This window comes from Balaenoptera musculus, chromosome 3 (genome assembly GCF_009873245.2).
Source record: "Balaenoptera musculus isolate JJ_BM4_2016_0621 chromosome 3, mBalMus1.pri.v3, whole genome shotgun sequence".
Classification (NCBI taxonomy): Eukaryota; Metazoa; Chordata; class Mammalia; order Artiodactyla; family Balaenopteridae; genus Balaenoptera; species Balaenoptera musculus.
Genome location: NC_045787.1, coordinates 99,495,485 through 99,523,474, shown reverse-complemented (window position 1 = coordinate 99,523,474; position 27,990 = coordinate 99,495,485). Strand labels below are relative to the sequence as shown.

Below are 27,990 nucleotides of genomic sequence, written 5' to 3'. Positions count from 1 at the left end.
ACAAAAACAGTATCAACCCAACTTGTTAAAAATTTCAGGAAATAACACAAATGGCTTTATTCTTCTTTGCTGTTGTAATTATACCCTTCCTCATCTTAAAAGTTATCAACATACTGTTGATTTTAGTTCAAAAAACTCACTATTTGAAACTCAAATTCTTAAATCTGAAATTAAAAATGAACTAATAATAACGTCTCTAGCATTAGTATTAGATGGAGTATAAGAAAAAGAAACAAAAAAATTACCAAACAACTTTGATAGAGATTTATCTTCATTTTGATTAGAAAAATTTAATGGTACTTTGCTATAACCTCTTTAAATATCTATTTATAATAGATGTGCACATTAATATTTGAAATATGGTACTGAGAGTCTTCTATTGTGCAGAATATCAGGCATTGTTTAAAAATACAAATAACCAGAAAGAGTAGAGTTTAATTTTCAAAATAACATGCAAATGACCTGACATAACACAAAGGAGCAAGCACTGCAGTAGACTTAAAAACTGATCACCCAAGTACTATACATATGAAGATGAAGTAGCAGGGCAACTTCTCCTCAGTGCTGTCGCTCTCAATGGCGGGAAAAATAAAACGATACCCAGAATCACTGGGGGACCTTTCTCAAATCGCACAAACATCCCATTCACTATGATATATGTCCCCAGGCATGAATCTTCGCGCATTTATCCTCTGCCTCCCCCAACAAAATCACTGTTTTGGAGGATGGTGAAGGCTGTGAAAATGATTCACTCTGGTTTTGTTAAGAGCATGTACGAGGTGGTGAATTCTGCCTTGTTATCAGATAAAGCTACAGAAACTTAACAACAGGAATGCACAAAGTATGTGGAGGGGATATAATATTGATTGTAACATGTAGACAGAAATGGTCAGGAAGAGAGAGGCCAACTGATAAAAAAGCTTTTAATACCCACAAGGAATTAGAACTGTTCTGGCAGACAACAGGAAAAGCTAACTTAGGTTGCTGATTATGAGGATGATATAATAAAACAAAGTAGGTTTACTATCAGGAAATTTTACCAGTGTCAGGTTTTTGCTGGCAGCCAGTTAAAAGAATTACTAACTAAATATCAACAAATAGTACAGTAGTCTCCCTTATCTGCAGTTTTGCTCTCTGTGGTTTCAGTTACCCACGATAAACGGCAGAGATCGAAAATAAAAAATTCCAGAAATAAACAATTCATAAGTTTTAAATTGTGCACCACCATTCTGGGTAGTGCGATGAAATCTTGTGCCATTCTGACCTGTCCTGCCTGGTAAATCAATCATCCCTTTGTCCAGGTTTCTTGCCCGTTAGTCACTCAGAAGCCATCTCCTACCAAATTGACTGTTGAGGTATCACAGAGCCTCAGAGTAGTGACACTGGCAATTCGAATATGTCAAAAAGAAGCGATAACGTGCTTTCTTTAAGTGAAAAGGTGGAAGTTCTCGACTTAGTAAGAAAAAAATCCTAAGCTGCGGGTGCTAAAGAAGAAAAAGAAATTCAGGCTAGTTTTGCTGCTGCACCTCAAACTGCAAAAATCACGGATAAGTGCTCAGTTAAAAGGGAAAAGGCATTAAATCTGCGGATGGAAGACATGAACACAAAACGCGTTCCAACTGACGGGCACGTGCTGCACCAGAAAGCACTGAGCCTATAGGAAGACTGCAGCCAGGGATCCACTGAAACAAGTGACACTAGCTTTACTGCAAGTAAGGGATGACTACACAGATTCAGTAATAGGTTTGGACTGAAAAATATAAAAATTACTGGAAAAGCTGCATTTGCCAATGATGAAGCCTCTGCCACATTTTTGGCAGAGTTAAAGGGGTTGATTAAACAGAGAGGCCACATTCACATAACTTTTATTACAGTATATTGTTAAAATTGTTCCATTTTATCATTAATCTCTTATTGTGCCTAATTTATTAATTAAACTTTATCACAGGTATTTACGTTTAGGATAAAACATAGTACTTATAAGATTGAGTACTATCTGCCATTTTATGCATCCACTGAGGGTCTTGGCATGCCTGCAGATAAGGGACTACTATACTGTCTCATTTTACTTCCAACTTGACTTTCATGTTTAAAGTTGAATCTTCATATTCTAAAAACTAAACGGAATTCATCTTTCAACTATAAATTATTTTCATCAAGATATGAAAATAATTACTGACACAAAAATAATTACAATATCAGTGTGCTAAAAACAACTTGCATAATTCAATAGTCCAAAGATTTACATTTCACTTAAAAATAGATATTAACTAAGCATAAACATCGTCAAATAATTTGGTCAAATGAAGCTCCAAAACCACCTTGTCACGATATACTCCTATCTCTCACAATAGAAATACCTTTTAGAAAACAGAACAAAATATTTTTATCCTCCCCTCCCCTGATCTAAACTGTTCTTGGCACATAAAATGACCCACTTCTGTCATGTTCAAAGAGGCAGGCAGAGAAAATGAGACAGAGCAATTATATCAACCCAAAGATTCTACACAGAACACTTCTGCACTCTAAGGAATAAGTCAGAGTGGACAGATTCTTTCATCATTCTAGAGATTCTCTTCTAACAAAATGGCTGGCTTTGGGGATAAAAGTTAACCATTTTGAAGTGGAATCCAAACATTTGTTTAAAAGGGCATTATTTCGTGGCAAATTTATAAGGAGTAAATAAAATACTTAAAACCACTTTATTTGGAATAAAGTGTTAAGAATAAGAATAATTAGAAGAGGTGAGATATATATAGGTATTATTTTTTATTATTTAGTATATCAAATTTAAAAAATGACAAAAATTACCGCTTGGTATGAATATATTATATTCACTTTTTTACTCCTGAATTTTTTATATCTACATACCCATGCAAGTTTAGGTTTCCTTAGCCAACCACAAAGAGTTAAGGAAACAAAAAAAGAAACAAAATCTCAAATTTAATGAACAATTACATAAGCTCATAGCACATTTTCCCCCCAAGAGTGTAGCACCTAGGAAACTCATCAAAAGACCTTAGGAAAATTGTATTAGGTGACTGAGGCAGATTTTCCCTATAATTTTAGAATTATGACTAAGATATAGGGAGGTACTCTAAAGGGTATAGGTATGTGTTAAAAGAGAGCAGTCTTTAACTGAAAGAATAAGGAACAATCTTTCAAAGTCTCAAGAAAGTCAAACTATTTGTTATTATAAGTTCTAATTCCTTCAAAGTATTTTCTCTAGAACCTTCAAGTTTTCAGTAATCTTTTTCAAGGGCATATATGATAATAAAATACATACTTATTTCTTAAATATATTTCTATGTGTTAATAATTTAAAGAACCTGCATCAAGTAATTCTAGAACGTTACATTCAAATGTTTTTAAAATATAGCGCCAAACTGAGTAAGGAACAAAAATGTTTTGAAATATAATCAGTTACCAATTCACAGTCCCAAGGGAACTGATTATTTTGGTATTTAGCTTCCAGATGTTATTTCTAAATGTTAAATGCACACACAAAATCCTTTATGGATAACAAGACACTCTGTATCTTTAGGGAGGCCCAACTATTCTAATTATATCAAATTAAAAATAAATCCTATTTTTTTCCAAAAGAAGCAATGATGATATATTATTTCACTATTATTTTCACTTTTCAATTAATAGTGATCATTAAAAGCACAATGCAAAAGCACATTGATCATACCTAATTATTCCTGATAAAATTGTGCACTTAATTCTTAAGAGAGGTTAGGTTAGTAGAGTGTTAAGAACATGGGTTATTGATTCAGATAGATTTGGACTGAATCCTGGCTTTGCCATGCTCTAGTAGTGTAACTCTGAGCAAGGCAATTAACGTGTAGATCCCCAGTTTCCACTTCAGTACAACGGGGCTAATTAGGAACCGTGAAGAGCTACTATGAAGATTAGAGATCATATATGTAGGCTGTAGCAAAGAACATGACATAGAGTAGGTGCTCCATAAAAACCAAAATTATTAAGTTATTTATGAGCAGTGTTCTTATATCTGAAATTGAGCTTCCTAGTGCTATAAATAATATTTAAGTCTGGGAAGTAAAGTTGTTACATGACACAGTATCCTTGCTATCTAATTGGGATTCAATTAAATACTATCAAGGAAATCATATCAATTTGATAAATCAGTAACATTAAAATTTTTTATTAAACTTTTCCAAGAAACCTTCCCTAATTACTAGCTAGAAGCAACCTTTTGCTCTTTTAAGACTTTCAAAGACCCTATCATAACTTACCCAGTTTTTAAAACTGCGCATACCAGCTCCTTTCTCTGATAGTGTACGATTTTTGCAGAGCAGGATCAATGAATCACATGGCATATTAGCTTCCATAAAGATAACCTTAATAAATGTCTCCTTAATGAATGAAAAAATTAAGCCAGTAATTGCTTTCTAATCAGGGATCTCACCTCCAATCTTGTTTCCTTTTAATCAATCTTCCACTCTCCTCCAAATTTCTCTTTCAAGAAAACACATATGATTATTCAAAAACCTTTGATTACCCACATTTCCCAAAAGGCTTTCAGTTGTAATCACATCTTCCATCTAGCCACTATCTTCAGCTATTTGTTCTTCCTCTCAATCTATATTCCAGCCACAACATCAATTCATTAATGAAATACTTGCTGAATGTCTGTTTTATGTCAATTAGTGCACTAAGCACTGGAGACAGAAAGATAATATTCTATCCGTAAAAAAGGAGTCATATAAAGAAATTATTACAGTTCAATGTGCTAAATGAATACTATAATAGCAACAGAGTCCTAAGCAGCCCTTCCAAATCACACAATGTACTTGCAGACCTGTATGCTTTGTTCTTGTGCTCTATTTACCTAGACTACCTTTTCTAAAACAGAATCATATTTATTCTTCAAGTTCCAACTCAGTGCCACGCATTCTGTAAGATCTTCCCTAAATTCTGTAAGTAATGAAATAAATCGATCCCTTCTCGAGGTTCCTACAAATCTTTGATTGTAACACGGTATGGTATATATCATACAGAGACTCATACGCTTGTTTCCCACAGAACGGTATGTTCCCTGACAGCACAAACCTATTAATCTACATACATAATAGGTTCTAATTTAAAATGTATTTAACTAACCTGAGTATATGATATGAATTTATAATAGCTGTACTGTAAATTCTTAATCATTTTTTATTTGTACATTTTTCTTTTCTGGTTGCAAATTTTATGGGTCTTAGAAGATATATGATCATTAATAAACTAGGAGGCTATCTTAGATTGTGATGAACAGAAGAATAACTGTAGTTATTGATTCACTACCACCAAAACTCATAAGTTCTACTTCAATATACTGAGTTTCAACAAAAATCAAGAATTAAAAAAGTGAGAATTTCTCTCCCTACCTCACCCATACATAAAATTAATATGCCTTGTAAAGAGTTCAGTTTTTATAGAAGGGGAGAATAAAAGAACTACACATTTTCAATGTAAATTGCTAAAAAAGCACTTTTAATTGGAGCAATCACTACCCTTGGGATTATTTTTATTTCTTAGAAGCCTACATAGTTTACATAATTTAGTGGCAGGTAGAGAAAAAAATAAAATTCTTCACAGCCAAGAAAAAAACAGAACATTTACTGAGTTTTTCTCGTCACAAAATACTAATTGAGTAGCAAAACACTAACATGAGTTATTCTAACATATAGGGAAAAAAAACATAAAGAATACAGAGTTTCCATTACAACAGAAATCTAACAACATACAACATATGTTCAAGTTAAGGAGTGTAAATGTTTAAAAATAATCTGTCTCCATTTAACCCAAAATTCAGGTAATATTGCAGTTGAATAAAAAGAAAATCTCATTTAAAAAAAAGTTATTTACTGTTCTTATTGCTGCTTTTCTTTGGGGCCCTTTGTCTCCCACTGTGTGTTTCCAACAAAATATGTTGTAATATTTGCCCCTTTTCTTAATCACCACATTATTCCATATTGGAATTAGGATAGTACTATTAGTTGTCCAAATTTTTTTAAATTAATAGTTGAAAAGGGCTTTGGATACTTTCACAGTTAATAGGAATGTCCTGCCAAGGTTGTAGGTTCAAATTTCCAAAATTACAAAACTTAAAAAATCAAATCAAAACAAAACAGAAAGCAATAAAAAAAAAAATTTTTGGAAAAAAGGCTCATGTGATACTCCTTCCTTCCTACCCCTAAATCCTGTTTACACACTCAGTAGCCTTTGAACTAGGCTTATCTGGACTGAAGCAATTCCAAAGTCAGTTTTTTATTTTAAAATTAAATGTATATAATGACTCAGTAAATGGTAATAGCACTTCACTTTTACCAACAAGGACCTGTACCTTTTCCTTTGTTTTCAAATAGAAGCAGTAAGGTTAAAAAGCAGAGAATGGATACCACTTTTATTTGCTACCACTGCTCTTATTTAAAAGACAAAAATATTTTAAGGCCACCATAGACTTGATATAACATCTTTATATCAACACAGCTTACAATGAAAATTATGACCCCTACACATTAAAAATGCAACACTGCTAAGGATTTCAGGATTATGAGCTATTCAAAACACTGGCTTAAAGCTGCAGAAACCACATGCCAGGAAAGCAAACTAGAATTCCAATGTGATGATCTGTTTCTAAACACTGTTGCATGAGTGTGAGGAGAGGGGTATATACTGACCCCTTGCCCTTTTAAAACACCACTATGACTTCCTGTTTATCATTTCAAATGTCACAAGTTGAGTATAGAAGGATATTAAATCAGGGCATCTTGCTTTGCCTTCAGAGGCAATAAAAATTCTCCCTTAAAGAAAACTGAATTAGAAGTTAACCGCTCTTAGAGCACCGGCTAAGCTGGCTGTAAAATGGAGAGCCTATTCATTCTTCTGTTTCTGATAATTAACTTTAAAACCAACAAACAAGACATACTACCCTAAGTTGAAAATTTTTATTGAGGATCTTTAAAGTTACCTAAAGGTTTAAAGAAATTCTTTATTACTTGATTTCTATAATGCATTAGAGAAAAATAATCTAAATTAAAAGTGCAGATTTATAAAAGAGAATTACAGGTTATAGTGCTGATCTTGTAGCTATAAAAGACCATAATGTGGGTATGCTCAATGAGTATGGGGAAGCAAACAAGAAAGAGAAACATTATGCCTCTTTCATACTTGGAACAGTGTTTGCAGCTTTTAGGTTTCAGACGTAAAGGAAGAAAATATGAATGTGGAAACAATTTCAGACTTTTGAGATTTAAATATACTTTAACAGAAAGAAATAGGACAGGGAAGGGGAAGAAGGAGAGAAGGCATGCTTAGGATCACATGAGCAAGGGCAAAACCGTTTCTAATTCTATCAGCACAGTTCTGCAAAGTATTCTAGACCACAGAAGAACGACAACTTGAAAAATTCATCAATAATTATGATCTAATAAATGAGTTTACACTTTAAAAATAATATTGCTAATTTTGAAAACAAGAACAACAATATTAACATAAACACCTAGTTCATCACTCCGTCCTCTTGAAATAGTCTCTTCACTTGGTTTCCTAGATACCATACTCTCTTGGTTCTCTTTGTCTGCCTACACTTTCTCAGTCTCTTTTACTTATTCCATCTCTCTAAGACCTAAATTTACAGTGTCAGTGTCGTGGGTGCTCAGTCCTCTTTTTCAGCTATTTACAATTACTTTTAACTTTCGCTACTTCCATTTCTGGGTATAACAGACTAAGGTACTAACAGATAATATGATTAACCCTTCCTCCAAAAAAACAAAATAAAGCAAAACATGAAACCTGGACACACTACAAAAAAACCTACCTGAAGGTAAAGCAGAGTAAATGAAAGAAGACAGGCTCTGATGTAGAGTCTAAGCAAACTAGGAGTAAAGATGGGAAGCTATACAACTAAGACATCATCTCTTCAGAGTGCAACCTAAGACTAACTGCAGTCGGCATGGTTCAGGAGCAGTGGCTGAGGAACACATGGAACAGTGAAGCCTGGGTCCATTATCCACTTAGAGAGCAGGGGAAACCCAGGAGGGAAAGAACCACACAAGGAATCCCTAAACTTAAATAACTCATCCAAGGAACAGATTCAAAGCATCTCACTAAAAGGCAAAAGATCTGAACTGAGGCCAGAGGTGCTGTCCAAGAAACATTGTTTGAAATTAAAGCCTATTCCAAAAGTTAACTGATAAAGCCACCACTCACTAGAGAAAAATAACCAAACACAGAATCTCTGCTTAATCTTCATAATGTCCAGAGCACAATTCAAAATTACCTAGCATATGGGAATTCCCTGGCAGTCCAGTGGTTAGGATTCCGTGTTTCCACTGCAGGGGGCACAGGTTCGATCTCTGGTTGAGGAATAATTAAGATCCCGCATGCTGCGTGGCATGGCCAAAAACAAAAAAACAAACAAAATTACCCAGCAGATGAAGAACCAAGAAAAAGAAATATCTTTTCTTCTCCACAAGCACAAATGGCTATTATCACTATCCTCGATTATATTAAAAAAAAAAAAATTCCTCTCAATGGATGAAAATCTTATCAGAGAAATAAAAAATCCCAGCAGAGAAACAGAAACAATAAAAAATTGTTAACTGATTCAGCCAAAGAACATCAGTCACTGCGTGAAAAGACCACAGGATATTCACATAGTCTCAAAGTTATCATCTCATAGATTACTTAACAAATGCAAACAGAAAAAGGTACCTTTAAAAGGGAGGAATCTGGCAGACAACATCTAAACCAAGTGACTGGAACTCACCATTACCAGTAAAGGGACAAACATGTATGTGATACAATGTATTATTATTATACTGTAACATTACAATTTTTCTATAGGTTTGAAATATTTTCCAAAAAGTTAGAGGGAAATACAAACAAAAGGAAAAAATGCCAAAAGGCATACTATTATAAATCAGAGAGGGGAAGAATTAAAACAGCTGTCTTGGGATCTATTCACGTCCCTTACAAGGAAGAAACTCAGGGAAAAGTAGGTGATGGAGTTTAATCTACTTGTTAATATGCTGATAACTGGTTCTCCTGGTAAATATGCTAATGATTTTTGTTAGGAGGAAAGTCCTTATCTAATGAATGCTCTCAGTGGGATGTCCTGTTGTTAAGGATGCTTACAGTAAACTAACCCAGAATCTATGAATTTATGAGGGATGGCACATTGGAGAATATCATGTAAGCTACACAACCTTGGGGTACAGAATGCATAAGTTTCAAAATCTAAATGCTCGCTGCTATTAGGTAATACCTAAACTTCCTCATTTAAAGATCTCATCTACTCTGTGCCAGAAAGTACATGTCTGATGCAGAAAGGAAGGACCTATGGAATCATGGAGAGTCCTAAATCTCTCCTATGTTCACCTATGCCTTCTGATTGCATCTATCTTTGAAACTATTAGTAAAGCTGGATTCTAGGTAAGATCTCTAATATATGAGTCTGATTTGATGATATGATTCTTTGGATTGGCTTACAAATAAAAGATGAAACTATCAAAAATAATTACAATCTCAGAATAACAATAGTATTAATACTATCACTTTAGTAGAATAAGTGAATTAAATGTTAATTTGACACAAATAATTAACACAGTATACTTTCAGGACAAATAAGGCACCTTTTACCCTTTGGCAAATTTCTTTTTAAGCATTCATAATGGAAAAAACTTAACAAAATCATAGTATGTGAAATTACAGAGAAAAATCTCAATAAATTTTTAAAAAGCATATATAACCTGAAATACCATAAAATTCGAATATATGACTATATATGACAAACACGCAACCAAGGGGTGTGTGCAGTCTAGAACATGTCTAAATATGTCCTTTAAATTAAGATTTTGCCCACTTTAGAGTTGTGAAGTTCAAATGATATGATATATAGTCGACCCTTGAACAACATGGGTTTGAACTGCATGGGTCCACATACACGAGGATTTTTTTCAAGAGTAAATACTATAGTACTACACAATCCAAGGTTGGTTGAATCTGCAGATGCAGAACCACAGATACTGAGGTCCCACACTAAGTTATACCCAATTATTACCCAGATTTTCAACTGTACAGAGGGTCAGAGCCCCAAACCCCATGTGTTCAAGGGTCAACTGTAGTTATCATATTATTTTGATAATGTATTACTTTACTTTATTTTATATAATGCTTCTAAAGATCATAGTCTACACCATTTTCCTATCTGTGATCCACTAATGACAACCACTTAGAAACAGGCCATGACGGAGCATGAGACAAGGCAATCCTAACAGCTGATAAAGCTCAAAGGATGCTTTTAATAACAGAGAGTAGAACATGTAAAAACAGAAAAAAAAAATGCAACAAAAGGTGAAACAGGTTTAAAATAGAGAAGTAAAAGGTAGCAGGCAGAGCAAGATCTCACAGGATATACAAATGATCATTGCATAGGAATATTCAGCATAAGGAAAATTAATGGCCTCAGAGAGGAGAAAGTAAAAAATACAAAAAAGAGGTAACTGGGTATATTTAGCTGTGAGGAATTAAAGAATCTGAAAACTTGTTACACATCTTTGGGCTTTTTTTTTCCTAGAGGGAAAGTCTCATGCTTATTATATTACTTAATCCAATCTTTAGGAGAGTAGAGACTGGATATATTTCAGAAGTTCTCATCTTAATGAAGCAGTACAGTGAAATGGTTAACAGTATCAGCTTTATAATTAGTTACAGTTAGTTCACCACCTAACAACTATTTGACTTTGAACAAGCTGCTGAACTTCTCTAAGCCTCAGTTTCCTGTTCTGTAAGATAGGGGTAATAATACCTATTTCATGAGATAGTGAATATAAAACATACAGTATAGTGCCTGGCACATAGTAAATAATAAAAGCTAGTTATATTACCTTTATTGTTGAGAAAAAGATTTCTTGTACATTTTGATTAATTTCACTGTATGCTTTAATTTTACCATCTCCTTCTCTAGCTAAATAACTTAGGGATCTGTAAGTCAATAAGCTACTTTAATATCCAAAGAAAAAGGAACTGTTTCAAAAGCCAGTGTATATACTAGTATCAAAGTTAAAAGTGTGAATACTATTAGAAAAGGTAGCAAAGATTTCTTTCGTATTTATACATTACAGTCTATAAAACTGGAATCTATCATTTTATAGTATCATAAAGATCAGGCCATTTTCTTCCCCTTGGCCAGAAAAAACAAACTCCCATTTCTAAAAATATATCAGGTTTTCTTCTTAAGGAAGTCCTCTTGAAACAAAATACCCTATTATCATATAAAGCAAGTATAGGACAGTATGTCAAGAACAAGACTAAAAATGTAATGGTATATGAGCCAAGGAAAAAATTCATTTGGAAAAATGAGTAAGAAGAGGTTTTTCACCAAATTTAATTGAGACTGTGAGCTTTCTGTTTTGTGACTATTTCTTTGATACTCCCATGTACACGATAAACACTCCCTTAAGAAATTACAAATGACCTTTCAATTTAAAAAAATGCTTTATGTATTTGCTTCTTTTAGAAAAGTAGACCAATTTTGTAAAAGAACCATGGATGAAGAACGAAATTTGACATGTAAGGAGAGCAAACATATAGACTTACTCTTTTTCTGGTTTTTATACTTAGATTTAATCCAGTTTTTAAATACCATTACAAAAGGAGTTGAAGGCAGAGTATCCAAACTAAACCACGCTAACCACTGACATTAACTCAAGGAATATATATACTATTAATTTTATGAATTCAAGGACTATAGCAGGTTAGGAATTTTAGCTTTCTATGAGGCAACAATTCCATAGTGGTCTTTTATAAACACAAGGAAAAACAGAAACAAAACAAACAAAAACTATGATCATGACATAGTAATCTTGTAAACCTATGAACTTTAATTATCACTGAGTCTGATTTTCTATTGCTGATGAGGTTTACGAATTACAGAAAATAAGTTTCACATACAGATAAAATAGGACAACTTTTCTTTCTAATTAACTAAATTAAATTCATTATTGAGAGTTATGGGAGGGAAGTATTTTAAAGATTAATGAATACCTTTTGTTACCAAACTCCTGATATACTGTACACAGACTTATTATATATAAGCCATCCTTTCCATGGTAAAATAAAATCAGCAATTACATAGTAGCTCAAAGCCTCTGAATAATTTAGGACTACAAAAATGACTATTCAGAAGAAATTACAGGGAAAAATTTAGGTAAGGAATGTAATTTAGTAAGGAGCTTGGTTAAGAGAAAGTGAAAGACAACGGCATAAACCATAACTTCCTACCTTAGTGTTATCCTCAAAAACAAAAATCTCTAAAGATTTTATTTCTCACAGGAATTTTATGGAAAAAAAAAGAAAAAGTCTAAATGATGTGTAATACAAAGTGATACAAATAATAATTAAGAGTCAAATATAGAGTATTTTGAATGAATGACTGGGCAACAAGGGTATTAAAACTTATGACATATCAAATGGATTCCATGAATTTTACAGTCCTGTGAAAATAAAACAAATTTTAAAAACCCCCACAAAAACCATACCTCACACCAAAGAATCATGTCCTACATCGGTTTCTATTCAGATTAACTATGATAACTTTGTCTTATAGGACACTTTATCATCCTTCAAAAGGAAAAAATTGTGAGAAGCTTTGATAATCTAACTCAATTAAAATATTGTTAGAGATTTCTCTTGCTCTTTTATCTATCTCAAAACTTAGAAGTTCTACCAAAATGTAATAGTCAAACATACATGCAAAATGACCCTGCAATTAAGGTAATTGCTGGTACCAAATGTTGTTTTTCAGTTCTGCAATAAAACAGTCTCCTAGACATTTAATAGTATGTCATTTGGTAAATGAAAGTTTCCACAAAGTAAGAACAGAGAGAAGACCTAAAAATTATGCTAGTGAAGAGTCTGGTTGAAGAAAAACAAAAATACAGATCATTTTGGTCCAATACTAATTTTATTTCAAGTTACTACAGAGCTGAATAAAATGCTGACACCACCACACAAAAATTTATTGAGTTGGCAATAGTCAAAGCATGATGTCAGCCACCAATATCACCATCCACATTACCAAACAGCATGAACTTAACTTAGACTTGATCTTAACTTAGACTTCATGCCTAAAGTTACAGTAAAAATAAAAATCTTAGGTATGAAGCATTATTAAACATAGATGAGTTTAGTTTGGCATAGTTTTGACTCAAATTAGTCTAGTACTTTAACAACTTCAGTAAAAAACATAGAATAATGCAAACAAACATATTACAATTTTCTAAACGTGCTACATTCTTCACCAAACAGACCCACACAAATAAGTCTTGGTAAACTCACAATCATATTCAAATAAGTAACACCAAACACACACAGAATGCAGGCTGACAGGAGACATGCAAACACACATATATACACATCCACACAATTTCTTACCTTCATGGCATGAATTTCTTCGAGCAATCGTTGTGCTCGTCTTTGGTTTTTCAACAGTGCATCTTTGGTACCCCTGCAAAAGACACATTACAATATGTAGCCAGAAAAACCATTTATTTTAGACTAGTATCATAATGAAAAGTCTCTCCATTTCTTTTAGAAGAGCTTAATAAATCTCTAAGTAACAAACATTCTGTTATCCTGCACTGCCCTCTCCCCCATCCAACACATACCCCAATTCCATCAACAAACCCAAGCTTCTGGCAAAAATAAGCACTGTCCAGGTATTATATTAATGATTATTACCACTGATAGACAGTTTGCCTTCTAATTCCTTAATGGGAAAGCCAAATAATACTTTCTAATCAATCGATTAATAGCACATTGTATTTCATGTAAGTTTTATAAGCTACAGTTAAGTTTCATAAGCTACAAGGTTGGATATAATTTTATTAAATGACAACTGTTCTCTGGAATTAAATAAATACATAAAGATGTTAAATACACGATTATATCAGAGAGAAGGGCTATCTTATGAAACATTTACAGAAGAAAAAACAAGAAATTAATCAGAAACAAGACACATTTGGAGACTTTGTAAGTATTCATGCTTAAAGCATAAGAACTATAAACAACATACTTTTTCTCTAATACTAGTGATACCAAAAATACAAAACATTATTCTTTCAAAAAAATTAAATGGAACACAATGTTTTGATAAACACTTCCAAAAGGTACTAAAGATTTCAAATTAATTATCAATTCAAGGAATAAGGTGATATGAAATCTTTATAACTGATTCAAGGTATCACTTGATTTGTTAAACTATATCAACATCTTAAAAAAATAACTTCTAATAACATAAAATACATAAGTAACCCCAAAGGATTTTCACTTTGAAAAAGCCACAAGAAGAGTTTTGAAAAAACAGAATTTATCATATATCTTAATTGAATATGGTCCAAACTATGTAAGGACATGCTGACAGAGCACATTTTATCTCACTCAGATCATATCTACATATAAAACAAAGTGCTGTATGAGTAAGACATTTAATTACTCCTCTAGGTCCTACCCTCAAATTTTGTAAATACTGAATAAAGACAACTTTTGACATTTTATTAGTCATAGGACCATTACTTTAAATGACTAACTTTTTTGACTTCAGTCTGCCAACACTCCTGACAAGTTTTCGGATTACCAAAACTCGGATTCTCTTCACTTCTTTTCTCATCTTCACAACCTTCAAGGAATAAAGCCAAAATTAGAGAGGTTCTTAATTCAAGAAGAAACATACCTTATTTTGAGTATTAATATTATAGAATAAGTCTACCACTTTAATCAAAGCTTTATTTAACTATATTCATAGTATGATGAAATCAAACTTCTTCCATAAACAGTGAAGGAATAAGAAATCAACATTCTAAATATGCGTCTGAGGACTTAGGAGAAACAACTTATTAAAAAAAAAAAAAAAACCACAGCATTCCCAGTGGCTAGTATTTTAAATTACACTTATATCTTGTTGGGCTTGGAACATAATAAATTGTGAGCTCCCTGACATCAGAGACCACCACGTTTATCTTTGAATCCTTGTGGTTTAAAACAAAGCTTCACCAATAATCGTAGGAATTTAATTTACTGAATGGGCATTTGTATTAACAAAAGCAAATGCATGAAAGTGATTTTATTTTACTTGTTTTTAGCACACCCCTTTCATTTATATTCAGTAATAAATTATTTCAAGCATAACTCAAAAAACACAAGGGCACACATGCAGGTGCACACACACACACACACACACACACACACACACACACTTTAAATCGCCCCATTACAGAACAATGCTGAGGTCTAAGAACAAAGAAATAGAATTATTGGCCAAGAGATAGAAATATTCCAATGATAAAGAACTACATGTTATAATAGTACTTAGTGCAATGGGATGCTATTGAGTTTATGTTTTATCTATCATTGTTAAGAGGCATACATCTTATAATTCGTCCTGTAATGTCCTTCACCCCTCCTCCACTTCAGGAATTACATGAAATTCAGTTCAGAGATAATCGCTCCGGTGAAACCTTCAATGACTTCTTCAGTTAGATAACCATTCCATCCTTGGAGTTCCCACTATACCTGTAGATAGCACCTATCACTGTACTGTCACTAACTGCTCATGAGGCTGTCTTTTTCTCTTGTCTATAATCTCCTGAAGGGCAGGGGCCTTGCAATATTTACATGTTTTCTGTGCCTCGCAAGAGTGCTTGGCACACATAATCCTCAAATTCTTCTTGCCAAAATAACAGTATCAACATCATTCTGTTTTTACAAGGCTCTTGCATTTAGCTGTTACCTCTTACCCTTCATTAATATCTTTCACCCCCTTATCATTGACAATATTGGCAACCAACTTACAATTTCTCTCCACCCTAAGTTTTGCCATTATTCTGGGTGATGTAGGTGTCTACTTGAATAAACCACCCCAATATTATATCCTCACTTCTTGACTTCCTCCTTTCTAATGGCCTAATCTATTCTATCATAGCCACCCACTTCCATGGTCACACTGTAGTTCTAGTCATTGCTCATAACTATTCCATTTCTAAAACCATCAATTCAAATACTCTGCACTGAGATCACAACTTCTTTCAGCTTGCTTGTTCAACCCCACCCACCATAATGGTCTTCGACTTTACTGGAACCACTAGTTCACTGACCCCTATACATTCTCTCAAATGATTAGTCCTTTTCTTTTTAATTTTCCTTCTCTTATCCAGTTTAGGTACATAATCAACACTTGCCAATACCTTAAACTCATCCCTCTGGTTAGCAATCCCTCTAGTGAATCCTGGATAAAAACAACATTCTGAGTTCTTTTATCACAGTACCCCAAGAGCCAGGAAATATTTGAGGCATTCTATCTACTAGATATTCATCATAACTAACCTCAAATGGGTCCTTACACTTCCTAGCAATCCTATTATACATATGTATTTTGGTCAATTCACTTTATAATGACTATTTTAAATCTGTGTCTGCTTTCCTAAAACATCTAACCTTTCTCTTCTCTCTTTTTCAATTTCATGGAGAAAATAAACATCAGATGGGAAACATCGTCTTTCTACTACCATGAATGTAAATTTACTTGCATCACCCATCCTCCTCTATTAATAAAGTTACAATATAAGAAATATCCCTGAACTTTTCTGAGGTTAATCTTTCAACTGTATTTTGGATCCCATCCTCTTCTGCCTTCCTATAACCCTTACTACAAACTATCCATTTACTCTAGCATTGTCAATCTCTTAAATGGATGTTTTCCACTAATCTTTAATCATGTTTGAGTCATTTTCATTAAAGAAAAGACAAACAAAACATCTCACTACAAAGTTCACTAGGAGCACCCTCTCTCTTCAACTGCCCCAGAGTCAAGCTTTTAGAGATGTTCAAACTCACCATCTCCTTATCTGCATGCCACATAATTCCAGTTTAATTTCCGTTCTCATCAGTCTACTAAAAGCTGTCACAATGATTTCTAGAAGTCACCAATGATGTCTAAAATTCCCTGAATCCAACAAGAATTTTTCAGACTTCATTTTGCTTGAAATCTCAGCAGCATTTGATACTGCTGAACACTTTCTCCTTGAAATACTCTCCCTTTGGTTTCCGTAACAGAATACTATCCTGGTTTTCCTGCTTTCTCTCTAGCTACTTCACTTTGGTCTTCTGTGAAGGCACATCCACCTCTAATCAGTCTTCAACTGATTAGGCCAGCTCTTCTTTTCAAGATATACTTTTTAGCCCTAAGTGATCTTATGTGTGTATACAGTTTTAATTTGCTACCTAAACAAAGATGACTCGAAAATTCCTACCTTCACATGAGCTCTCCACTTTAGCTCCAGACCTAAATGTGTAACTGCCTACTTGACATTTCAAGTATGCTTAAAACCACCTCCAACTCACACCTGAACCCATGTTCTTCACTCCCAACTGGATCCCTTTTTTGGTGTTTCATATTTAAGGGAATAGAACAATCCTTTCAGTTATAAACCTAGGCTCATTATAGGTAGCTTTCTTTTCTAAATCCCTCACAATGAATCTATTATCAAGTCCTGATAATTTTATCTCCTAATTACCTCTCAAATTGTACCATTTTTCTTCTATCTTGACTTCTTGGCTCTCTTGGCTGAGTTACTAGCAACTGTTTTCTCAATATCCATTCCTGCCCTTCTCCAATCAGTTACCCACAACTCAATCAGAATACATTTTTTAACACTTAGATCTGATGTAACACCTTTACTTAACTCTCTTCACTGGTTTCCAATTGCTCTTAGAATGGCCACATGGGCCATCTTTTACTCCATCCTCACCATGCTTACAACTACCACCAAATCTTTACACCTGCTGTTTTCTCTGATAGGACTGCTTTCTCTCCATGTTAGCTTAACATCTTATCTTTCTGATTTTGGCCCAACTGTCATTTCTCAGTAAGGTGTCTCCTGGCCTCCCTCAGGGGTCAAAAATGCTTCTAGAATTATCATGACCCTTATTTTAAGTTTAATATTTTACTTTTAATCTGATTATGCTTAATGTGTCTTTCTCCCACTAGGTTATAAATTCCACGAAGGTCAAATATCTGGTTTTATTCAACATTGCATCTTAACACCCAGCATGGTAGATGGCATACAATAAGCATGTTCAATAAATATTGGTTAAGTAAATGACCAGAAAGGGAGCAATACTCACTTGTTCATTCACTGTTTCAAAAGAGTAATATAATAACAGAATGTAATCAGATTTCCACTAGATATGTTAACCTCTCTGAAATTTGTTTCAAAGTTAGATCTATTTAGAAAAAAAATCATACTTGCATAAACAAAAGCCATTTAGAGCAGGTTTAAGTGGAAAAATGAATTGCTATATTTCATAAGCAGCATAATAGGGGGTTATGATACATTTTTTGAAAGTTAAGTCATTCATAAAATAAACAGCAAGTAATAAATTATGCATTAAAATATAGTAACAAATATTTCTAATTGCTGTTCCCTGTAGGTGCATGAGATGATTATATACTATTGGCTAACTGCTCTTAATCAAACTTAATTAATAAATTGCAGTGGGCAGAACTGGTCCTCAGTTACATTTCAATCTTGGGAAAGCTAGACTCCAATTTTAAAATTCCAATTTAAGAAGTACTATGTTTGTCATTACTGCATAAGGGAATTCTGAAAAGCAAACGGAATGTTTCATGCCAATGCTAAAAAATGCTTTTCTAGCTTATTAACTTTTCCAGTATTTGTTAAGTTTAATATACTAAAAAAATAAGTATATTCACTTCATGTAAAAATGGAACTATTACTTTTATTTTCCTCACACTGCCTGCCCCAAACACCTAGCTTTCTCCAAGCATTTAAATTTATTTTTGTAAAACTGACAAACAGCTATCAGTAGCCTTTTAGTTAGGATTTAAAAGGTTGTCAATTCATTTGTCACCCAGGAATTATGAAGCTGGTTGACAGATAACCCAGATGTCAACAAATAGGCCTAAAACACTCAGTATTGTCAGAAGGCCAATGTACTGCTTAAGGGCAACATGCTTTGGTGAATTCTTCAACCAAAAGCAAATAGAACTGTCATTGTTAGAAATGTGAAAAGAGTATAATATTGTTCAGGAGGAAAAGAAGGAAAGAGAAATAAAGTAAGCAAGGACAAAACAGGCAGAATAATGAAAAGTGCTAAAAGAGAAGAGACAAAATGAAAAAGAAGTGGAAGGGAAGAGTTTGAAGTCAAAAATTGAAGGACAAAACTCTGTAGGTCATCATTACCAAGACTGATAAGCCCAAGCTGAGTGCTTCCAAGCTGCAAAAGAATGCATTTAATAATCTATAAGAGCACAAGAAAAAGAGGTAAGACACACACATCCACACAAAATACACGCACTGAAAATGAGGTGTCGCCTAGAACCTAGGCATAGAGATGCCCTCAGTTAACCTGGTGAAATCTGAACACAGTAATGTAACCTGGATCAACTCTTAGGTAGATAGTACAAAAATACAATCATAAATAAATAAAAAGCTAATATACCTGACTGGGAAAAGACCATGTGAACATATGGGCAAGAGTCAACTTAAACACACAAAGAACCACAAAGAGCAAAAGCTGGCAGTGTCCGAATCAAGAAGATTCCAAAGAAAGGTTCCCCAGCTCAAAGACCTGGGAACTCCAATTTGTACTGGAATAACTCAATTATGGGGACAGATGTATCACAACCCAACACTGAATCATGCACCTGAAACCCTTTTTGTGGTTCTGTATTTCAAGTAGCTGATGTGGATCAGTAGACAGGAAAAGAATGTGTCTTACAATGTGAGCATTAGTATCCGCATTAGATATTTTTCTCAATAAACTAGCTTTGTTATTTATATGGTCTCTTATAAGTTTATGGTTGATATGAATTTGCTTTTGAGAGAATACTTTTTTGAGAATACTTTTGGGGTGACAACAATAGCAAGTTTCCGATCTACAAAGCTGAGAGCAAACTTTGGTTCACAGACAAAAGTAAACATAAATGTTACCTTGAAATGACTCGTAGTTGGCTATCTGCTAGCCAGTCAATTAGCCAACCTTTTTTGGTAATGGACTAACTTTGCTACACATATGAATTAACTTATAACAAAAACCCATGGTTATTAGAAAACAATTATTCTAAGAGCTAGTTGCTCTAGAGAAGCCTGCAGTGCTAAGGAAAATCTGAGTATATCTCTTTTTCTTAGAATATATTAAAACTTCTGCTTATTCATTACCCACCTGTCAGACTGGCAAATACAAAAAAATATGACAACACATTCTGCTTGTGAGACTGTGAGGAAACAGGCACTCTCATACATTGCTGGTAGGAATGCAAATTGGTATACTCCTGGAGGAAACTCTGGTAACACCTAACAAAAATTCTACTTCTAGGAATCTGTCCAGAAGACATACCTCCAGCTATAGCAAAAGGCTACGCACAAGACTATTCAATGCAGCATTTTTACAAAATGTTGCGTAAGAGATAAAATATTGTATATAAAGCATAAGCAATGTACCATTTTAGATCAATGCAGGAAATCTGCATGTATTATGGACAAACCCTGAAAATACTGTTTGGTGAAAAAAGTAACTTTTAGAATGATACGTATGATACTGCATTTATACAGTATGATACCACACATGCAAAATGTAAAAATACACAATACAATACTATACCCTGGGTATGAATATGGGTACATGTTATGAAAATTATAAAAAATACATTTGAGAAAACACACTGAATGAGTAATACTTCTAAGGTGGAAAAGAAGATGGGTGGAATTAAGCATTACAATATGGCAAAATATTGACACTTGCTAAATATAGAAAATAGATTATAAGGACATTTGTTACATCATTTTCCATATGTTTGAACTATTGTATAGTTAACAATATTAATTACAGCTTTATACAGAGGACTTCTAATTTGGCCATTTGGATGATAATTTACTACTGAATTATACTTTTTATTTCTGAGGAGCAACAATTTTAAAATTCTAGAGTGCTTGGTGATTATCTACAACTTGAGCATATGCTGCCACCTAGCAAAACTTCCCAGAATTGTTTAACAACCAAACAGAAAATGGTTCTCTCCTTAAGGATGGACCCTAGTTTACTATTTCAGTAAAGAATTATTAAAAATATCACATATTTGATTATGAAACTGGAGCTTTGAAACTTCAGAAGCACATACAAACACAATTCTTGACATTCTTATCTTTTACAAATAAGTAAAGGCAAATCATTTTGTTCTCTGGCATTTTAGTTTCTACCTTTACTATCTTGCAGGACATGGAAAGCAATTTTCTAATGAGCTTCTTAATAATTTGCTATCAAGAATAAAATAATGTAAGTTTCATACAGTAGCCTTTGGCCCTACTGTGGAATTAGAGTACCAGGTCAGAATGTTTCACCTCCTGATTCTGATTTTATATATCACTGCTGCCTAAAGAAACAAATGACTGGAGGAAACCCAGCTCCAGTTCTGCAAATTCTTTACTCACTAAACGCTTACTGTTGTTTTCAATTGTACATCCCTTCTCTGGTTCTAATGGAAAGGGAGAAAAAAGTCTTCATTTAGCAGATTTCTCCCCCTCATCTGAACATTAGGTGATTCAAGTTCAGTTAGCCATACTTTTGTATGCCCAGCAAGTATATGGTACTTATTATACACAAGGTACTATGTTAAAGATTAGGGAAGCTGCTATAATAAATCAATTAAATATTCTCTCTTCAAAGTCCACATGAGTGCTTGTGAAGATAAAATATGCAATAAATAATCATAAGATAAAGTAAAAAGTAATACTTTATTTTAAAAAAAAGTAAAGGTAGAATTTTACATTATTTCAGAAGAATACATGTATTTTAAGAACCTAGAGCCAGGAAGTGTTTTATAAATGTCAGCCTTTAGCCCTGGAAAATTATTGAAAAAAATAGAATTAGAGCTGAAGACACTGAAAGTTAGCATAATATAATAGTTGTGTCTGCAAGCTGGCTTTTATTTTCACAAAAGACATTTTGGGAAATTAAATATACTGTAAATTAGCTGGCCACATAACTTTTTAAAAGAAAAGACTATAATTAAAAATTATGGAAAAAGGATTCCAATCAAATTAATCACAGATATGAGTACCAATATTCCAAAGCTAATACCAGAGATTTACAAATTTTTGCAAATGTGATAAAACCTATGAAATATTTCCCCCTCCCCCAGAGACAGGCTAAATACAACAAATTACACATAATTTCAGGCAGTTATACGATCCCTGAAATTCATTCCTGAATCTCAGTTAAGGAGACCTAATTTAAGTTATTAAGGATCATAAAAATGATGCCTCAAGTTACTCATTTAACAGACAGGCACTGAGGATATGATGGTGAGCGAAAATTTAGTCAGGCTGAGGGCATAAGAAATCTCTCTCTCACATTCACATGCCCCACACATTAAGCAATTCTTACACATGCTAAAAAGAAGTAAATAGTGCTACAAAAGCTTACAAAAGGAGTAAATGAAAGTCAAGAAGCATTTCCCTGAGAAAGTGACTAAGTAGAAGTATAAAATGTACTGAGAGGAAAAGGAGCTGTGGGTAAAAGGAACAGCAAGTGCAAAAGATCTGTAGAAGGCTATGCTAGATAGTGGAGGAAAGCCAGTGTGGCTGAAGTACACAGCCTGAGGGCGGTGAGGGTAGTGGTATAACAGTGGAGACTGGCTTTGTGTAGATTGGTCTTGACCAAAAGCAACAGGAAGCCACCAAATCAGTTCTAAGCAAGGAAACACATGATTAGATTTGTTTTGAAGAGAGCACTCCAGCTATACTAGAGAGATGAGATGAGAAAACAAGTCAAAGTAGTTGGGAGGCTAGGATAGCAGTTCTGCTGGGAGATATAACTTGGACTAAGATAGGGGTGATGATGGAAAAGTAATGGAAAGATATGAGATAACAGTGAATTTAAACTCTTTTTCATATATATTTCTTCCATGAAGAAGTTTTAATTCATTTCTTTTACCAATTTTCTATGAGATGACTTTTCTTAAGTTCCATGAGCTATTTTATAGCAATGACATTAGCCATTTATCTGTCATATTTGCTGTATTTTTTTTCTAATTGGTTGTCCCGTTTTTTCCCCCTTTGTTTTTCAAATTTTATGTAAACAAATGTTTTCCCCTTAGTAGTGTTTCTCCCATTAATTTTAAATTATAACACTTTTCTTCCACCATCTCCACTTTCTTCTGTCTTTTCCTACTTTCATATTAGAACATGTAAGGTTTACTTCAGTGTGGGATGTATAAACTTTCTAATTGGATAAGTTCATTCAATCATCCAGCAAACAGTTACAGACCACATATGTTGCAGGTGACAGACATACACACCAAAAGAGAGAAACAGGTAAACAAGTGTTTTCAGAGTAGAAAGCATCCTGGTTGCATAAAGAATAGACACCTAGCCCAGACTGAGGTGAATTAGTGAAGACTTCCTAAAGGTCAAATTTTAACTGTTTTGAAGAGGCCTGGAAACTAAGTGGAAAAAGAAAGAGCCTTAAGTGAAGAGTGGGGTAAATGACCGTCACCACTCCTTTCACAGTAATTTCGAAATTGAACAGGAAGTTCACTAGTATTTCCAGTGAATTTCCAAGGACATCACTCCGATTAAGATCTTTTATACCTCCTAGGGAATCTAATGGAAAAAAAACACACCAAATGCTTTCTGTAACTAGCACAAGCTTAACATATGTTTATCAATGTAAACACCTTGAAGAGTTCTCTTCAATATACCCCGTTCTCCACTGTCAAGTGAAATCCAGACTTACTAACCTGGTAGTAAGGCAATAATACATTTCGGTTTTATTTCCTACTTTATCTCACAAGTTCTCATCAGTAGAGAGTTATCTACTCCTATACAATCCAAGGGGCTTCCCACTCCCATTCTTTCCTCGCTTATACTGGTCCCTCTGGTTAGAACACCTTCTTTCTCCATCATTGAATTCCTGAATGCAATCCTGTGTAGGACCCTTAAAGACCAAGAACAAGTATCACTCATTTCATCTTGCCCTCTTTGGAAACTTTTCTGCACTACGTAACTTTTTTCTGTGATGAGCATTATCCTGTATCATTGATGGATGTTGCTTGCCCTTTCCTACCTGACTACAGGTTGCTTACAGAACTGTGTAATATGAACAGTGGCTTGCTCACAGCAGACTCATACATCCACTGAATAAAAACGGCGAATAATTTCCTTTGCTGTAGCTGTGAGGTCCTCATTTGATCCCCGCTTTTCCAGCTTACTTTAAGTCATTGATGACTACGACTTCCTTGAATAGATATAGAAACTAGAAAGGGGATAATGACAGAAATGGTAACCTGGTGACACGTAATTGTGGAGGTGATGAGGGCAAACGTCTGATGAGACTGGATTTAAGAGAGAAGGAGACATGAAAACTTGTGGACAGCAAGTATTAAAGTTTTGCTGTAAATGGAAGCAGAGAAATAGGACAGTAGCTGAAAGAAGAAATGAGGTACTGAGCGAGCGTACATCCTTATAAATGATACGGTCTCATTCAAGATGAACAATTTCTTAGGAAAAGCTACAGCTCTCAATCTCTCCCTTTCATTTTCTGCAGTCAACAAAAGGCAGGAAATATATACTGAGAGTTTACTGTCAGGCACTGTGCAAACACTACATACTCCAGTTAATTTAATTCTCACTCCACCTTGTTGGGGAAGGTACTATCATGAGCTTCGTTTTACAGATGGACACTGAATAAAGAGATTAAATGATCTTCCCAAAACAAATAAAAACTCACGAGGACTGAGGGCCAGAGACGCTTCACCTAGAAACAAGGGGGTGGGAAGGTGGGGGTGGGGAGTTACGGTTGTCAGTCTCGGAGTTCCGGAAAACTCGCCTGACTCCCTCCTCGCCCAGGCCCTTCAAAAAGACGCAGCAGAGCTGTTCTGAGGGCCCTAAAGGTCAGTCCCACAGGTTTCTAGAACTCGGTGCTCACCTCGTTATTGAGGTTCAAAGTCCCCGGCTGGGCCATTGTAGCTCCAAGAAGATCCCCTGCTGCCCGCACGTGAACTGCATCGGCCAGAACGCTGGTGCGTTACCACGCCCCTCCAACGGCGGCCTCGTTGGCCCAAAATTCATCCGCCGACTGCTTCAGCCGAAGCGCGAGTAAAAGGTACACCTACTCTGAGGTGAAGGACGGAAGTGACGGAGAACAACTTCCTGCGTGGAGTGCTCCCCGTCTGATTTGCGCGTTCCTATGGAAACCAGGCAGGGGCCGGTGGCAAAGAGGGCGCTCCAGAAGCCGTTGCCTTGTTTAGAAGTTTTTCAAGATGCTGATTTTCTTATATTCGTTCGCAGAGTGGGTCCAGCTGTGTAAGGACCTTGTTTTTCGTGTCTCAATGGGGGTGAAAGCCTTTACGAAATGATCACTTGAGCGACCAATTTTGCTCCGAATTTTTATCTAGCGTTTGTGAAGATTTTTGCGCTTCTAACAAACACGTCTGTTAGATTCAGCTTTTTTACCAGCCTCACTTTATAGCTCAAGCATGGACATATTTTTCTGCACACTGTAAGAAGGTCTAATGAACTTATAAAGCAAAACCAGGATGCACATTTCATGCTGCCTGTGAGATTGGCTGTTTTGAAGTATTAGGCTGCGTGTAGAGGACACATGAGGGACTGGGTCGGAGTTAAATAACATATTAATAGTCAACACCTGGTAGTATAAAGCTTTAAATTGGGTCAAGTGCTGGGACAAACCCTTTGCGTGAATTATCTCCAAAATAGTCAAATCCAATGAGATAGGAAATATTATTCTTATTTTACAGGTTTGGAAACGAACTTTCGAGGAGCCAAGTGTCTTGTCAAGAGTTGCCCAGCTGGAGCCGACCACTGCTACAGGATTCCAAGCCTGGTTACATAATTTAAGGGGCCCAGTGCAAAATGAAAATGCCGGACCCCCCCCATTCAAAAAGTAGGAAAAAGTTTCTTCTTTTCTTCCGTGGTGTCTTTTGACCTGTCATGTGCTTTCTATTTGGTATTTAATGTGATGCTCCCTCAAGCACAGGGATGCCATGGGGTTAGTGCACATCTTCACAGGTGCCTGGGACCCATGCTTGAGGACTCAGGGAAGAGTGCCTGTACTGGACCAAGATGGCAGTAGTTGCTGGGCAGAAACAGGGAAGTAGGAAGCCAGAGAACCCAAATGGAAGTATGTGGCAGGGAAGACCACACTTGACCTGAGACTAAGCCCTTGACATATGTTTCATTGTCCCACTGGGTTTCACTTACAAAACTCAAATTCACAGATAAACTTATTAAGTATTTAAAGACTGTGTTGAAAGAAAATTTAAGCCAGGCCCACTTCTGAGCTTCTGTCCAGGAAGACAGTCCTGTGCAGGGCCAATGCTCTTGACTCCTGATTCTGTACGCAATTTACAATAACTCAGTCTTGTGTTTGGATTGGTATTCTTCAGTGTGTGATTTGGGCACAATCGGATTAATGTGTGACTTCCTGTTTGACTAGCGTTGCATAAAGGTAGTTTTTGCATTCATAAATCATACACTGAATTTTAATTGTCTCCTTATTCAGCTACTTCTCCTCATTAAAACTGATCTCCTGGAGTGCAGGGGTTTTTCACCCCAGGTGGCTAGTAGGCACTTCATACATAAATACTCAGGAAAGGTTGTTTTAAAGATAAATGTAGAGCTTTATGGAAAATGTGTCTTCTAATTTAGGAGAGAGGTGTTAGTATGATTCCATAATGCTTCAAAAAATGTATTAATATGAACTTTGTCTGTAGCTCTTAAAGTCTCTGTAGTGTTTTCTCTTGACCACTCCTCTTTTTCTACAACATCTCATTTCTCTAGCCACCACAGTCTCTTCAGGCTCAGCATTTGTTTTCTACCTTCTCTTAGCAGAAGCTCTCTCCTTTGCTTATGATGCTCCCTCTGCCAGATCGGTTTTCTCAAGTGCTACTTTTCAAGACAGGTTCACATTCTATACATGCTTTTTTTTTTTTAAATATGCTTCCTAGGTGTAGAGTAACAGACCGACTTGGGCTCGCCCCCTGGTAAACCTGTAACTACTACTTCCCTGTAACTACTACTTCTTTCTTTCTTTCTTTCTTTCTTTCTTTCTTTCTTTCTTTATTTATTTATTTATTTATTTTTGGCTGTGTTGGGTCTTCGTTTCTGTGCGAGGGCTTTCTCTAGCTGTGGCAAGCGGGGGCCACTCTTCATCGCGGTGCGCGGGCCTCTCACCATCGCGGCCTCTCTTGTTGCGGAGCACAGGCTCCAGATGCGCAGGCTCAGTAGTTGTGGCTCACGGGCGCAGTTGCTCCACGGCAGGTGGGATCCTCCCAGACCAGGGCTCGAACCCGTGTCCCTTGCACTAGCAGGCAGATTCTCAACCACTGCACCACTAGGGAAGCCCTATACGTGCTTTTTTAAGAATTATTTTCATAGCCCCCCAACAGAAGTTAATTTTTCTCATCTGCAGTTCATTCTTATATTATTTACAATATTCTACTTTAACTTGAAATTTCTTATGTACTGTCTAGTCTTTTACATGATAAGCTCTCAGCAACCTAAGATATTCATTTTTAAAGTGACTCATAGTTTTTCATTGTACCTGATATATCACTTCAATATCAATCCATCTCTATCTTTTGATGTTACAACCTCAAAAATCATTTTGATTCTTTACAGAGGTGATTCTACTAACTAACCTGTTTTCATTAAGCTATACACATGTCCTCTAGTAATAATAATGCATTTGTGTTCATCAGGCTACAAGTTTCTCTAGAAAGCAACACCTGCCCCTTTTATTCCTGAAGGGCTGGTCCTGGATCATTTAAATGCTGTCAGAGATACGAAACAACAAAACTATTATCATTAAAAGCAACTGGTATAAGATCTTTTTCCTCTTTATTGCAGTGTTACATTTAGTGGAAGTAAGGATTCACAAGCA

The 27,990-nt window shown here is 35.1% G+C and overlaps 1 protein-coding gene across 2 annotated transcripts in view; it reads right to left on the bottom strand.

The window, feature by feature from the left end:
• The window catches only part of LOC118892993 (serum response factor-binding protein 1), a 61,084-nt gene extending 35,859 nt beyond the window's left edge, over positions 1-25,225 (bottom strand). The window contains exons 1-3 of one of the 2 annotated variants that reach the window (XM_036848102.1): positions 25,015-25,225; positions 14,601-14,689; positions 13,447-13,519 (exon numbers count right to left, since the gene is read on the bottom strand). In XM_036848102.1, the coding sequence (XP_036703997.1) occupies positions 13,447-13,519; positions 14,601-14,689; positions 25,015-25,050 (198 nt within the window). In that variant the 5' untranslated portion in view covers positions 25,051-25,225. Of the gene's footprint in view, positions 1-13,446; positions 13,520-14,600; positions 14,690-24,816; positions 24,936-25,014 lie in introns of those variants that run through there. The other variant, XM_036848103.1, reaches the window with a different exon arrangement.
• Positions 25,226-27,990: the final 2,765 nt, after the last annotated feature.